This window comes from Tetrahymena thermophila, assembly GCF_000189635.1.
Source record: "Tetrahymena thermophila SB210 genomic scaffold scf_8254630, whole genome shotgun sequence".
Taxonomy (NCBI): domain Eukaryota; phylum Ciliophora; class Oligohymenophorea; order Hymenostomatida; family Tetrahymenidae; genus Tetrahymena; species Tetrahymena thermophila.
Genome location: NW_002476399.1, coordinates 76,676 through 92,273, shown reverse-complemented (window position 1 = coordinate 92,273; position 15,598 = coordinate 76,676). Strand labels below are relative to the sequence as shown.

The 15,598-nt window shown below is 22.0% G+C and overlaps 4 protein-coding genes across 4 annotated transcripts; 2 read left to right on the top strand and 2 right to left on the bottom strand. All coding sequences in view use genetic code 6, as the record gives it.

Moving 5' to 3' along the window:
• Positions 1 to 1,014: 1,014 nt before the first annotated feature.
• TTHERM_00758830 (transmembrane protein, putative) lies at positions 1,015 to 2,595 on the top strand (the record flags this gene model as incomplete). The annotated part of the gene is made up of 4 exons (XM_001016966.3): positions 1,015 to 1,448; positions 1,502 to 1,680; positions 1,882 to 2,216; positions 2,278 to 2,595. The coding sequence occupies 4 exons, from the start codon at positions 1,015 to 1,017 to the stop codon at positions 2,593 to 2,595; spliced, it is 1,266 nt and encodes a 421-aa protein (XP_001016966.1).
• A 984-nt stretch (positions 2,596 to 3,579) lies between these two features.
• Positions 3,580 to 6,980, bottom strand: TTHERM_00758820 (hypothetical protein; the record flags this gene model as incomplete). The annotated part of the gene is made up of 2 exons (XM_001016965.2): positions 3,580 to 6,105; positions 6,759 to 6,980. 2 exons carry the CDS (start codon positions 6,978 to 6,980, stop codon positions 3,580 to 3,582), a joined length of 2,748 nt encoding a protein of 915 aa, XP_001016965.2.
• Positions 6,981 to 9,509: 2,529 nt separating this feature from the next.
• On the top strand, positions 9,510 to 9,920 carry TTHERM_00758810 (LITAF-like zinc ribbon domain protein; the record flags this gene model as incomplete). Its single annotated transcript, XM_001016964.1, has 1 exon — positions 9,510 to 9,920. The coding sequence occupies one exon, from the start codon at positions 9,510 to 9,512 to the stop codon at positions 9,918 to 9,920; it is 411 nt and encodes a 136-aa protein (XP_001016964.1).
• Positions 9,921 to 13,154: 3,234 nt separating this feature from the next.
• Positions 13,155 to 14,521, bottom strand: TTHERM_00758790 (kinase, putative; the record flags this gene model as incomplete). The annotated part of the gene is made up of 6 exons (XM_001016962.3): positions 13,155 to 13,185; positions 13,257 to 13,468; positions 13,529 to 13,676; positions 13,740 to 13,828; positions 13,929 to 14,044; positions 14,101 to 14,521. The coding sequence occupies 6 exons, from the start codon at positions 14,519 to 14,521 to the stop codon at positions 13,155 to 13,157; spliced, it is 1,017 nt and encodes a 338-aa protein (XP_001016962.2).
• Between the last annotated feature and the right edge of the window lie 1,077 nt (positions 14,522 to 15,598).

Genomic DNA, 15,598 nt, shown 5'->3' with positions numbered 1-15,598 from the left:
AATATCAAAATTTTCTATTTATCAAGCTTTGACATTTTATTTTAAAAATATTAGTATTATTCTATATATATAAAAAAAATAAATATCAAATCAATTTAATATTTACTTACCTTAGCAACAAATCATATTTATTTAACTTGACATATTTTTTGAAGTAGTTTTAGTTAATAAGTAAAAAAAATTAATGACATAGCCTTTTTAATTTAATAATTAATTGAGAAATAAACCAATAAAAGTATGCAATTTTATTATTTTATTTTTAGTTTAGTGTTTTAAAATTTTTGATTGAAAAATAAATATGCTTCTCAATAAATTGATTACTTTCTTAATAAATAAATTTTAATAATTTATTGAAGAAAGTAAAAATACTAAATACTCAAAGTCAAAATACTTAAAAATAAAAGATATTTATTTTTTATTTTTTTCTAGTAGATAAATTAGTTATAGAAGAAATAATATTTTTGTAGAGCCAGATTTTGGTAAAAGATTACAATTAATTTAAAAGAATTGAAAAATATGTTTTTAAAATGCAGTATTTATGATAAAAAGTGAAAAAAATAAAAAGATAATTAATTTGTTGTAAGGCAAAAATTGTTAATTTTAAAAGTACATAGATAAAATTTGCTTGTAGTATTAAAAGCAAGCCAAGAAGAGAGATACGAAATATCAAAATTATAGCAATTAAAAATAATCTGATTATAATTATTATTTTGACATCAATTTTAATTTATTGATTGCTTGAAATGATAAAGGGTAATGAATGCCCCGATTAAAAAATATTACCATAAAAATAGATAGATAGATTAATTAATTAATTAATTAATTTATTGATTTTAGATATTCATCCTTCTAAAATGAATAGCAAACAAAAAATTAATAATAATCAAAAGGTAAGTTAAGTTGATAAACATTATTTATACTACAAAAATCATTAAAAGAAGTAGATTGAAAATTAAAGGATATTGCTTACAAACAAGCAAATTATAAAATAAATAATTAAAATAATCTGAAAAAATGTAGGATCCATTAAATGGTGTTTCTGATAGATAAGCTGTAAGAAATAAGTGTCTGCATGCAATAGATATTTTCGCTTTTCTTCCTGTTCCAAAAACAGAAGAAGTATCAACTAAGCGTTCAGTTATTGGTTCATTATCATTGATAGTCATTTTTTTAGGATATCTTATTTTCTCATTAATATCTTTTTTCACTAATAATGCACCAAGAATTAATTAATATTCTGTACCTCTTGATTACAACTTAGTTATTAACAATCCTGATCTGGCTATTGGTTTTTTAAGTGGTAAAGAATTAAATGACTTCAGATATAACAATGATACTTCATATTTTGAAATTGTTGGTAAGAGAAAGATAAAATATTATGATGTTGACACCCAAGGATTTACTGAAGCCTCAAGAGATCTCTACTTGTAACTTGAGGATCCTGATTGGTAAATATTATTTCAGTATTCTTATAATTAATTAATTTTAATAAATATTATAGGATTAGTCAAAATTTTACCATCCTTACTCCTTACTACGAAAAAGGTGATGATCTCTAAATGTAAGGTTTATTGTATACTTCACAGATCCACTAATTCCCTAGTTTTACTCTCTACACTTGCAGAAATACCACATAAAAAGTATGTGCCTCTCAAGATGCAATCAACTAATTATTTGCAGGTAAAACATAAAATTCTTTTAAAAATAGTTTTTTAAATGAATGAAATTAAATTTTTTACTCACATAATCAAGTCTTTTTTTAGTAATTTTTTCTGGTCAGGAATTAAATTTAATTTGATATGAATAATATTAATTTCATTCAAATTAATTAAACAAACTAAACATTTTAATCCTTTTTTTTTACAAAAAAAAAAAAAAAAGGTGGAAGACTTTTCACTTACTTCAAGAAGAAACCCTCAGTCAACTATGCTTCTGGAAAAAGTGTTGATACCAGCGATAACCAATTCTACTAATTCTATTTCTTTATAGTACCTGGTTTGTATAACAGAGCAGAAATCGTTTATTAGTATGGAGAAGTAGACAGATATCCTGATTATGCAACTCGTTTTACCCATGAAAAGAGTAATACTTTAGAAATAGTAAACTAATATAATTATGTTTCAGATGTTGCACCAAATGACCAAGTAACAGACCCTTCTACCTCTGGTAAAATGCCATCATAATATGCCTTTTAAGTTTGGACTAGATTAGCAGAAGTAATTAATTTATTTTTTACTTGTAATATGATAACAATATTATTTTAAACTAACTTAAAAGGATGTAGTATAAAATGAAGTAGTTTATGACACAATTATGGATAAAGTCTCTAGTTGGGGTGCCTTCTGGGGAGTACTTTTCTCTGCCTTTGCCATCTATTTCTTAAGATATAATAAAGAAAGATTCTACAAAAAAAATCCTGATTGGGATTAATTCGATAGAAAAATTGATAAGTTTGATATTGTAAGTGAAAATGGTATGGAAGAAAACGATCAGTAATTAAGCCATAATTAAGTCTAAATCTAAAATAGTAATCACGATAGAAGTGGAACCAATAACTCTCAATAACAAAATAACAGATAATCATATGAAGCATGACTTAAAACATTTTGTTTTAAATTTAAATAAATATTTTTGTTGTATATTCATTCTATAATCAATAATTAATTTATTTGTATAAATTTTATAGCAAATAAAAAATCCAAATCGTTTTATTGATAGCTCTCTTAAATTCTTTATCAAACCTTCTTTTAACTTTGTTTTATTCATAAATTTATACTTCTAAATATGTATTGTTAACTTTAAATAATTAAATTTTAAATTATATTAAGAAAGACTATAAACAATAATATTAAAATCATAAGTTTTTATAAAAAATTAAATTAATGAATATACTATAATTATTTTAATTTAAGTCTTCTCGTTTTCCAAAAAGATTTTCAAATTTAAAGGGCTTTTAATTTTACTTGACTCAGTTTTTGGGGTATTTTAAACTTGAGTATTTGGAAATATTCGAGTATTGAAAAAAGTACTAAATAAATATAAAAATTTTGAAAAGTTGATATTATAAAGTTTAAAATTAGCAAATTTGTACTTCTAAACAAATCATAATTTAATTTAAACTTTTTAATAAAAAAATTGTATTTAGAAGGATAATATTTATGAAAATAAAAATAATACACTCAAGATGACTTCATTAAAGATTAAGGAATAAAGGATAGATAGATAGATAAGTAATTAGATCGATAGATTAAAAGAACAATAGTTAAAACAAGTTAAGAAGAAAGTATAAAGAAATAAGAGCATAAAATATAAAATATGATAAGATTGGTAATATATAAGTAAATTTATTTTTGATATATATTTGTTAGGAAAGTTTAAAAAAATAAGTAAAGATTTGATATCTTTGAATAAACTTCTGCATTTATGATGTATGTATGCATGGGTGAATGGGTGGATGAATGATAAATGTTTTAATCATTTTAAAAGGAGTCAACCAGCCATCTATCTAGGTAATTATTTAATCTTAAATATGCTAAATAGGAAAAAATTAATGAATAATTTAAATTTATTTATATTAGCTCATTAATTATTTCCTTTTGTATTAAATCTCTTTTTGCTTCTAAATCCTTAACCACTGTTGCTATTGTGAGTTGAATGAGATTATTAATTGGTGTTACTATTAGAATTATTATTGTTTCTCTGGCCCTTATTTGAGAATATATACTATCCGCTGTTAGGATTTTAAGTATGGTTGATATTATTGTTAATTAATTGGTTTCCATGATAATCACTGCTTTGTTAATTATTCTTTCTATTAGAGCTGACTAGATTGTTTGGATTGGTATGGATTACATGATTATTACTATTACTTTAATTACTCATTGAATTAGAATTACTGTTGTTATTTGCATTTCTTGGATGCTTATTTGAACTTTTATATTTATTATTTTACTAAGGTATTTACTATTAGGGGTTCATCATATTTTGATTGAATATAAAGTATAAAGGCATCTGAGGGTATTAATTTGTATGCATCTAAAATGGAAAATTGTGCATCATGTGATTCATTTGGTCTTGCATTAAGTAATTTTACTAGGGCTATTATCTTCCTTTGTGTTAATTATTGTGCCCGTAGTATTTACCTTTATTGTTGAAATTGTCATTATGTTGAGACTCATCATTAGAATCGTCTGAATATATGCTTTTTTAATAGTCGTAATTTTGGTTCAATTATTTTTTCCCTGAAGAAGAAATAGCAGGCTATTATTACTAGATTTAGATATTTGGAGCAATAGTATTGTGAGTAAAGAATTATTGTTGTTATTATTGAGACTAAAGAAGCAATTAATTAATTTTATCTTTGCTTAAGCAGAATTTAGGATCAAACTTAAAGTTATCGCCTAGTACATCAACAATATCATAGTCTTTTAGCTCTTAATTGTAGTGGAAATTCTCTTTTTCATCTGGTTCATAGTATTCTTCATCACTGTCAAAGATAGATGATTATTCATTGTTCCCATCGTTCTCAAGTTTTATTATCAAGCTATTTAGGTTTACCATGCATAATTTCTTGCTTATAGGTTCTACTTCACTCTAGAGGTATTTTTTAATATTTCTTTTCTTTTATGAGCCTTTTTTATAATCAGAATTATCTTGGTCAATTTCATCCTAGGATAGCTTAGCAAATTGAGGAGAGCTAGAGAGAGACCCTATTTTGTTGTCATTTAAATTATGGTAAAATCCATCTTCTTGAAAAACTTTGTTGATTTTCTTATTACTGCTAAATGAGTATTTATCTTCTTCGTCTTCTAGTTGATAGATATCATAATTTTCTATTTCCATCATACATTCATTTTTCTGTTTATTTATTATATCGTTTAATGAAATATTTTAATAATCTTAAGATTTCTTATTTTAAATATTAATATTATCAATAATTTCATCTTTTATTTCACTTGCACCATTCTTACTATTGCTTGCTAAAGTTTATTTTTCTTCTGTTAAATTAGTAATATCATTTTTTGTACTAAGTTCATGAGCAGTACTGTTCATATTGCTTTCAGATAAAACATTTACTCCTGTCATCTAATTCTCAACTTCACTTAATAACTCTTTTTTGGACTCTTCTTTTAAATTTTAGTGACCAATATCTTCTTGTTCAAGTTAATTGCTAGAATAAACCTCTTAGGTTTCTTATACGGAAACCTTTTGAATTGGATTGCTGCTTTGCTATTTGGTTTAATTATTTTACTCAACTAATATGGTTTCTGATTAATTTTTATCCACTACTTCTAATTATTCATCAGTTTTTATTTGATCAATAGCAGCTTTCTCTTCCTTTTCAGCATTAATTTCTTACAAATTACGATTTGGTGTAATTTATTACTAAGTTTTTTTACTTTATAATAATTCTTCTTTAGTTGTTTAATTTTCAGTGATATTAAGACTGCTATTATTCTCTTTGTTACCTTCTATTTTTACTTTTTCTGTTTATGAATTAAGCTAATTAGAATTTGTCACATTTGTTTGGTGCTAAATAATAATGCTCACTTTGGCCGAACTAGAAGAAGATTAGTTTTTATATTGCTGTTCTTTTTTGGGTTTAGAGTAATATTTTGTTGCCTTTTTGTAAGCTTTTATCAAATTATTTTCAAGCATGATGCTTAAAAGTTCAGTGATTTCTCTTATTTTCTAGCGTATTTCGTCACTTGAAGGGTTTTTAGTTAGTGGGTTCTTTACTAATTATTGATATAAAGTAGTATAGTGACGCTTTTTGATTATGACCTTTTCTCCATTACAAAAAGAGTCAACAAATACATCTAATATGTCTAATAAAGATATTAGAGATTTTATTTTAAATTTAAGAACTTTCTTCTTTGCTTAAATAAGACTAGAGTCAGTACACTGAGGTATGTTTAAATCCTCGAGGTATTTCTGATAAACATCATTGGTGACCTTGTTAAATATAAGACAAAGAGACTTTATAAACTTTTTGGTTAAGAACTCTTCTTTAAAATATATTTCCAGTGCATCGAAGTAAAGGTACTCAAGTAAAATAGTTTTCTCTGGCATTTTTATGATCTATCCACTCTTTCGCTCAAATTCCTAATTGTGATGAATTATAAAAATTTCTTGCTTTGAAAAACATTTTAATCTTTATTCAATTTTCCTAATATTTAAACTTATTCACAGGGCATATGCAAAAACTCTACTTTCTCCCTCGATTTTCATGTAAATATGGCTAAAAACTAATTGGTTTGCTGAAATTTGTAATTACTACTAATTCAAATTCGCTTTCCTAATTTAAAACTATATACTAAAACTGCTATGCCTTTTAAATAAAGAAGCTAGTTTCAAAAAAAAACATTTATTGGCCTATTTTCTACTTTCGTAATAGCTGAATAATATTCCTTATAATTCATTGCTAAAAACTGTAATAAATGAGTCGAAAATTAAAAATCTAATTTAATTATACTACAAAAATTAATTTATTTATTTAAGGAAACTTGTGTGATTGAGCTATAACTTTTATCTAATAAGTAAGCCCTAAAAAATGGAAACTTTTTTTGAGTTATTAGTAGGAATGCAATAAATAAACTATTTATTTTTATCCTTATTCATACAAATTTCATATAAAGAGGGAAAAGTAATAAATCAAAAGAGTTAAGTAAGTATTTAGTTTGGTAGGCATGAAACAGCTAAAAAGGTAAAAAACTCTTCAAAAACTAGAAAGATGAATAAAGCAAAATAAATTTTACAGTGGAAGCTATTCTAGTCCTGGCTATGTTGAGAATTTCGACAAGCTCATCTATAATGTTGAGGTCATATACCATGAATATTTTCTCCTTTTCATGCAAAGAAAGTGATTCCCAATAAGAGATAATCTAGCTTTTATCACAAATAATAGGCTTGCAATCATGCAAATATGTTTTCTTCTCTGCATTCAATTACGCTGCCCTGAATAACTTGCTTTGTATCATTTGAAATCTATATATTTTTAAAATGCATTTCAGCACTAATTTTGCAAAGTAGATTTAATGATGGGAGTCTCTCTGAAAGAAAAAAACTAAAGGTACCCAATGCAAGTCTTTCTCTACCTAATGATTGATTGATTGAAATTTGCAAGTTTTTTTTAACTTATCTTTTTTGTATGTGTTAATTAATCTAATCAAATCAAACTATAATATGAAATTTTTTAATTATTATTTAATTAATCAAATCATCAACTGCACCCAAAACCTATTTATCTATCTATTCACTCTTAACAAAAATATTAAAATTCTATATACAAATATAAATAAATTAATCTAAATGTTAATTTATTTATTTGATTCATTGATAGTTTGCTTGCTTGCTTGCTACTTATTTCTCTTCATTAACATTCAAAAATAATCAAAACTAAACCAAATATCATGATTGACAATTATGAGTCAATAAATATTTTATTGTATTTTCTCTTCAAATATCATTATTTAACTAATAAATTTATAGCAAAATAGTAAACAAAAATTTTAATTTACTTTTAAAGCTATCAATTAATTTTTTTTATTCAAAAAATATTTGTTAATTTAAAGTTATTAAATTTATGCTTTTCTTATCATTTTTGTTTTTGCTTTTTTTTGTTCTATCATTCATTTAAATAAAATAAATGAGTTTATTTCTCTCGATTTCTAATATTTTCAAGGGAATTCATGAATTTAATAAAAATCTTTCTAAATTAAATTACAAAATAAGATTTATTGATAAACAAAAATTAAAAATTAGATATGCATTTTACAATTTATGTTAGATAGTTTTTCTTTACTTAAAAAGCAACTGCAAACATAAATTAATTGTTTAGGTATTTTTAATAATATTTAATCAAGTACTTCTCTTTTTAAGATTTAAATAATAAAAGACCTTAAAAGCCTACCTATACATTGATAATATTTTACATTTATTTTTATAATAAAATCACAATAAATATAAAAATGTATAATTATTTTTTAATTTAAATATCAAAACTTAAATAATTAGCATGCATTTATATTTAAATAACTCTTCTATAATTTGCAGTAATTTGATAAATCTTAATTATTCTAATAATGTTTTTGTTAAATATTGCCAAATCTCAAAAGTTGATTTTATTAATTTTTTCGGAAAACATTTAAAAAAATAAAATAATCAAAAATTATTAAATAGAAATTTAACTCAAATTAAAAAAATTTAACATAAATATGGTTTACAAAATTAACAAAAATTAAAGTAGAAGAAATAAAGTAGATCATAAACAATTTATAAAAACAAAATATTAATTAATTTTGAAAGTTTTAGATGTATTTTAATACAATTAGAGTTTTAATTTTAATTTGAAAGAAATTTATATTATATAATTTATTAATCATTAAAATGTATCAATTATAATGCTTGTAATAATTTTTGAAAGATAGAAATTATTTTAAAATATTTTTAACCTTATTTTCTACAAGTTAAGGTATTCTTAATAGATAAATTATATATTTATTTTATTCACCTTTAAAATAAATAATTCAAATCTTTATCAAACTAATAAATTTTTATATTTTTTAGTTGAAATTATAAAAATTAACGGATTCTTTAAAGAAATATTATTACTTAATGAATTTTCATTTTTTGGTTTAAATTTTAAAATTGAAATTCAATTTAGAAATTGATGATTAATAAAATTATTAATTAATCTTAAAGGGATTTTTAAAATAGTATTTTCAATAAAAATGATTTTTTTACCTTAATAAACTTCTCCATTGTTAATTAAATATATCATTTTTTATTTTAATTAAAAGGTTTTGATATTGATTTTTAGAAATTAATTGTGTTTAATTTTTTTTTACTTTTTTGTCTAAATTAATTAATTTTACATTTTTTTTTCTCGCAAAATTATTAAGAATCTTAGTAAATTAGTTGAAGGAATTTTAATAAATTGATTAATATTTAAATAATTTAAAATTATTAGCTTAGTGTAATTTAGCTAAAATAATTTGTATAATAAGTTTATTTGTGAATAAAGGATATATTTTATAATATTATAGACAAATTTTTAATTGGCTCCAAAAAATCATTTATTAACTTATTGATTAATTCAAATAAACTTTTGTCTATCTCTCTAACTAATATTTTTTTTGTCTTTGCTTTTAAGTGTCTTTAAAAATAGATTTAATTTTAATTTAGCGTTTTTTTATTAATTTGATTGAATAATTAAAAAATTTGTATGGTATGCATCAAAATTTACATCTAATTAGCTTTGATTATTATTATTTTGTTGTTAAAATAAAGTAAAATATGATGCAAACGTAATTAATTATAGACGAATAAATCAAAAATAGATATTTCTTTTTAAATTATTAATGGGGAACACAAATTGCAAAAAAATAAAGTATATTTTTACATGATTTTTTGTCTTTATAAATTTTATAATTAATAAAAAATCAAAAATTAAATTGTAATAAAAACAGTCTAAAAACTTAATAAAAAACTTTCTACTAATATTTAAAATGTAAGACCCATAATAGCAATAATATCCTTACCCTCCACAAGCTCCTCTACCTGCTATGTCAATTAAAAATGACAATTAGAATTACATGCCTGCTGTTTAAATGTAGCCGATACCTATGCAAGGTTAGCAATTAGTTAATATCTAGATTATTAAGCTTGACTCAACTTAAATATGCCAAATCACACCTCACCCTGTTTAAGTAAACTGTAATAGCTGCTAGGAAAAGGTCACAACTGAATTAACATATAAGCGTGGACAAGGTACCTTTTGTTGCTGCTTTCTTTTAACAATTTTTGTGGGATGTTGCTGCTGTATTCCCCTTTTTAACAAAAATTGCCAAGACAAAATTCATTCTTGCCCTAAGTGCCACAATGTTATTGGTGTATGTGAGTATAGACCATTCAGTTGAAATAAATTACTAAAAAAATGAATTTATAATAGAAAATATCATTAAAATAATAAAATATAATTAATTTAAGTAATGTAAATAATGTATTAATTTATTATCTGCAAGAAATATGTAAAATTCTAATAAAATTTGTATTTTATTTGAATAAAATTGCAACAAAATAATTTTAATAAAAACTATTTTTATTACATTAAATTATAGAGTATTCATAAAAAATAAATATGGTGTGCCTATTTATTTCTAAATGAAGTAAATAATTTTTTTATTATCTATCTAGAATTTTTTAAAAAGAAGTATTTTCGTTAGAGAAAAGAGTTTATTTAGATTTCATCAATAATTAATACGTAATCATTTGTATTTGATTACAGTAAGCATAGTTTTTTATTATACCAAGTTAGATAATAAAAAAGATTTCTTAAAAATCCAATCAAATTTTTAATTTTAGTTGTATTTCTGTTCTAAAAATTGATAAATCACAATTGATTCATTTATTTATTATATAATTTTTGTTTAAAAATAATAAATAATTTTTAATGTAATTCCCATCAGACTTAATAATTTTAGAAAACAGCTGTTTTTTTCAAAATTTTTTCTAAAAAAAAGATTTGATTTGAGATATTAATTCAATTTATTTTTAAATAAAAGAAATATTTACAATTAATCAAAGTAAGATGTTTTTTCATTATTAGTAATTACAAGACTAATTGTCTTGATTTTACAAATTTCTCTTTAAGTTTAATTGTTTTAATAATCTATTTAAGGAAAACGTTGAAGCAATAAAGAAATATTTTTAAAAAATAAAGAAAATAGGATTACTATTAACTATTACAATTTATAATTAAGGTTTAATAAATTATTTTACATATTCTTTGTAAAAGATAGATTATCATTTATCTAAAAAAATTAAGAACGATGTAGAATATAAAAATAAGTATAAATCAATAACTTGATAAATGTAATTATAAAACAAAAGTTTTAAGCAATCAATATATTTGAATTCTACAATAAAATTCATATTTGTGTGGTCTATTTTTTAAACAAAAATTTATTTAGCTTACAAAAAATGTGTGCTTTTTAAACGAAATCTAATCAATTAAGCGTTTATTTAATTATAATTCAAAAAGATATTTAGAGAAACACACAAAATATTACGCATTATTAATTACAATATTTTTTCTGAAAAAATAAATTAATGATTTTGAAAGCGTATTTTAATTAATGGATTTAGTTGAAAAATGATCTCATCTTTTAATAAGCGACATTAAAGGCAAAAAATTTGCAATTTAAAATTTATTTTTGGCAAAATAACTTTTTATTAATTTCAAAATGTTGCAATTAATTAAAAACTAAAAAATAAATTGAAACAAAAATCTAAAAACTTAGATTAAGAACTTATTTAAATTATTTCTATGACTCAGGATTTTAATTAATAATAATAATATTTGTACCCTCAATAAGCTCCTCTCTCAACAGCATCAATAAACATGATTACTAAAATTAAATACCATGCATATAAGTGACTTCAATAACATAACTGGGCTACCTTAACAACTAGCATAACTAGTATGATTCTATTTATAATTGCTAATTTCTTTTCAAATATATTGTAAAGCTTTTTATTAGTAAGTACTATAGAAATAGAATACAAAAGCTGTTTTAGTAAATTTAACTGTTGCTTCCCTAATCTATTATTATAGGATGCAGCTGATGTATACAACTTTCTAATAAAAAATATTAAGATAAGATACTTATACTAACTACGTCTTTAGTGATTAAGTTTTATATGAATTTGCAAATGCATGTCTCCAAACAGAAAATATCTTTGTAACTCAAGAAGAAATTGATTAAAGTATCAAATTAAGGATAGTATAATCATATATTTAATGAAAGCTATTAAAATAAAGAAATTTTAGTTTAATATCATTTTTAACTTTAATAGTGTGAATAACTATAAAAAATTAGTATATTATATCTATAAAAGTTTTATAAAATTTGAACAATTAATTATTAAATTAAACAGATAATTATTGAATTGAAAACATTATATTTCTATAAAATAAAATAGAATTAAGATTCTGATAGGGTAATATTAAATATGAAATAGACAAATAATTTTTAAGTCAAAAAGTTTCTTAAAAGGTTTGTTTAAAATTTAGTTTTTAAATAATAATAAGTAAAAAATAAATAAAAAATAAATTAAATTAAATCAATAATTTTTATTTTTAACATCAATATTAAATTTTGAAAATTTTTTCTGTTAAATATTATCAATAAAAATGGATAATATTTAATATTTTTTAGTTAATTTAAACCAAAATTTTATTTTTTAAATTAAAAAATTTTTATTTCGTTTTTTATTGATGCTAGTTTAGTTCTTGGTTATAAAAAAATTCTATGAATCAATATATATTTTATTTATCAATAAGTTTTAAGTTTATTTATAATAAAATTTGTAACATATAAGATGGAATTAATAAGAAAAAATTATTTGTTTGAAATTCTAATTTAAAAGTATTAAATTTTTATTATAAAGCTAGTAAAATTTAATTTTTATTGAATTAAAATAAAATTTAAAGAATTATTGAATAAAAAAAATGTAAATTTGATAAGAATTATATTTGAATTTGATATAGATTATAGACACAAATATAGAGTTCGAGTGATGATAATTAGATAGACATATTTATTTTAAATATTAAATAACTATTTGAATTATAAGTATTATTTTTTTTGATTCAAAAATGACGAAAATATAAGGATGTAAAATATTTATAAATTTATTTATTTCTTTTAAATGGATTTCATTTCTGAAATTGCTTCTTAAACTTTGATGAAGATAACCTTGAGCAAGAATGAATGAATAAATATTTTAAATATTGACTAACTTTCAATATTTTTTGATTTATTGAATAAAATATAAAGTTTCAATAAAGAGTTGATTTATTTATTATTTAATGGCTGGTATTATTTTATACAAAAGAAGGTGTTTGATTGAAATGTTTAATTTACTCATGTATTTTTTATTTTATTTTTATTGATTTTTTATTTATTTATTTATTAAGTTGTTTATTATATTGGCTTGTATTGATTTATTCGTTTTTTTTGATTCAGTTAGGAACTTTGATAAAATAATTTAATAGTAGAAATTTGTGTGCGTATGTTGGTATTTATGTATGAAAGAAGGAAGGGAGTTAAGCAAACACTATTGCTCATTTATTTAGTTTGTTAGCTATATCAGTAAATATTTGGAGATTAGTTGTTTCTTCTATTTTTTTAAGATTTAAATAAAAACTCAATCTAGTTAAAAATATTTTAAATAGCAAATGAATTTATTACCTCTCCAAACGAATTGTCAGGTTTCTAACTCCTACGTAGATTTATTCAAATTTATCTGCAACTAAATCTTATTGTTTAGTGAGTTCATCTGGTTTTGGGTTTTCTCTGAACTTTATTGTTTTAATTAGTGACTGGTTAAAACCTTGTGCTAATATATGTGCTGCTTCTATTTCAATATTGCTATCTCCGAGACAAATTAAATTTGTAATAAGCTTAAAATAATTTAAAAAGATTGTAAATCGAATTGTCATGTTTTTTATAGTTAATTTTACATCTTCATCATAGTTTTTCTTCAAGTCTTTGAATGCTTCTATCTTCCATTTATAGCAATCGCCTGGGAAAATATCTTCGTATTCACTTCTTGCTGATATTACTGTAATGACATTTTCTTGAATGACTGCATTAACTCTTGGCAAAAAGCTTATTTTTTATAAATAATTTCAATAAAATTGAAATAAAATAATTTCTAATTTGAGTTATTACAGTTTGCTACTATATTCAACCCAACCTTTGGCTGCATTTGTAACTATGTAGGTGTTACCATAGTTAAGCGCTTTTCTAAGGAGTTTACTCTAATTTTAAATTATTTTAAGAGGGAGTTAGCAAAAATAAGAAATTGTTAAGATTTCAAGTAGTAAAAATAGTTAAAATTTATAATATGCTTTTAATTACTGCTGAGTTATCTAAATTGCTAAGCTATCTGAGCACTTCTGTTGGCAAATCAACGAAATTATATTGACTTAAATAATTTGTGCATAGAATAGTATCATCCCAATCAAAAATGACCACTAAAGCAAATAATTAATCAAAATCAGTTATTGCAAGATAATTGAATAAAATTTACATGATTAGTGCTTTTAGGCTTAGTTGTTTTTCAAGATATTTTAGGATTGTAACTTTTTGATGTAGCTTTTACGTACGTCATCATCTGAGCGTGAAAAAAATGTAATTTGATATTCACCCTACTCAAATAATTTGTCAACTTTCAACTTTTCATCTAACTATTTTTAAATTTCCTATTCTTCAGGTTTATCTTCAATTGGAGGACTCAAAAAACTGAATGATTTCTTAGTGATTCCCAATTTTTGCATATATTTCTATCTCAAATCAGTATCTATATTTTTTTTAATCCATTCTCTTGCTTCTTTCTTTTCCTTATCAAGCTCAATCTAGGCCTATGGATCAAGCTCATCTTCTAATTTCGTAGAACTTATTTGCTTTTGCTCCTCCCCTTAGCTACTTAAAACTGCAGGCTAGTTTTTCATCTTTCTATATTTGTTGACCTATTGTTTGATTCTTTGTTTATTTTTATCGGCACTATGATCCTTTAACTAGGTGTTGTGTTTTGTTGTGTAATTTATTTTGTGCTAATTTATCCTTAACCTTTTTGAGAATTTAGTTATTCTACTGATATAATTAAATAATTAATTAATTAATACTTTGAATTCTAATTAACTTTAATTATTTTACAAAAACTTATAATTTCTTCGCTCTAACAAAGTTAGCTATTTTTTGCTTACCTTCATGCTTATCTATTTTTCTGTATAAAAATATAGAGACCTAAGTCTGTCTGACAACACAGTAAGTAATAATAATTGGTAACTCTTCATGTTATAACCTCCCCAACACAAAGTTTTTCAGATTGTAATAGAATCCACTATATAAAAGAAAAATTTTCATTCAATCAATTCAACACATTTAATTATAAGCAAATTCATTAGTCATTTTATTATTTTTTAGTCTTTTCCATTTAATAACTCTGAAAACTTAGCTTACTTATTTTTTGTATAGGCCAAATTATTTAATTTAATTACTTATTTTGAGGAAGAAAATAAGCCAATTACTACTTTTACTCAATTTTCCCTCACTTTAAGGACTAGTCCTAGAACAAAATTAATTAATTTACTATCTATTTATTTCCTAGAAGATTAAATTTTATAATTAATATCAAAACTTAAAAATTCCTTTTTCTTTATCAATTAAATATTTTTTTTTTCCTTTAAAAAATATGTAAAATTTTAAAGCTAATTTAACATTAAAAAAATATTATTTATACAAATAACCAATACGAATTTTAACTTTCTTCTAAATTATGTTTTTACTAAAAAATTTAAAAGCTTTTGCTATCAAATTGAATGAATTATATATTAGAAATTATTACATTATTTAAATTATTGATTGAGAGTTAAATTGGGTAAAGGGATATATTTTATTGTTTTTAAAACACAAATTACATTGCAGATAATATATATTACGCTGATTTACTATTAAAAATATAGTAACTTTGACTTATTTTTAATATTAGCAATTAATTTAATAAAAAACTGATAAATACTTTATAA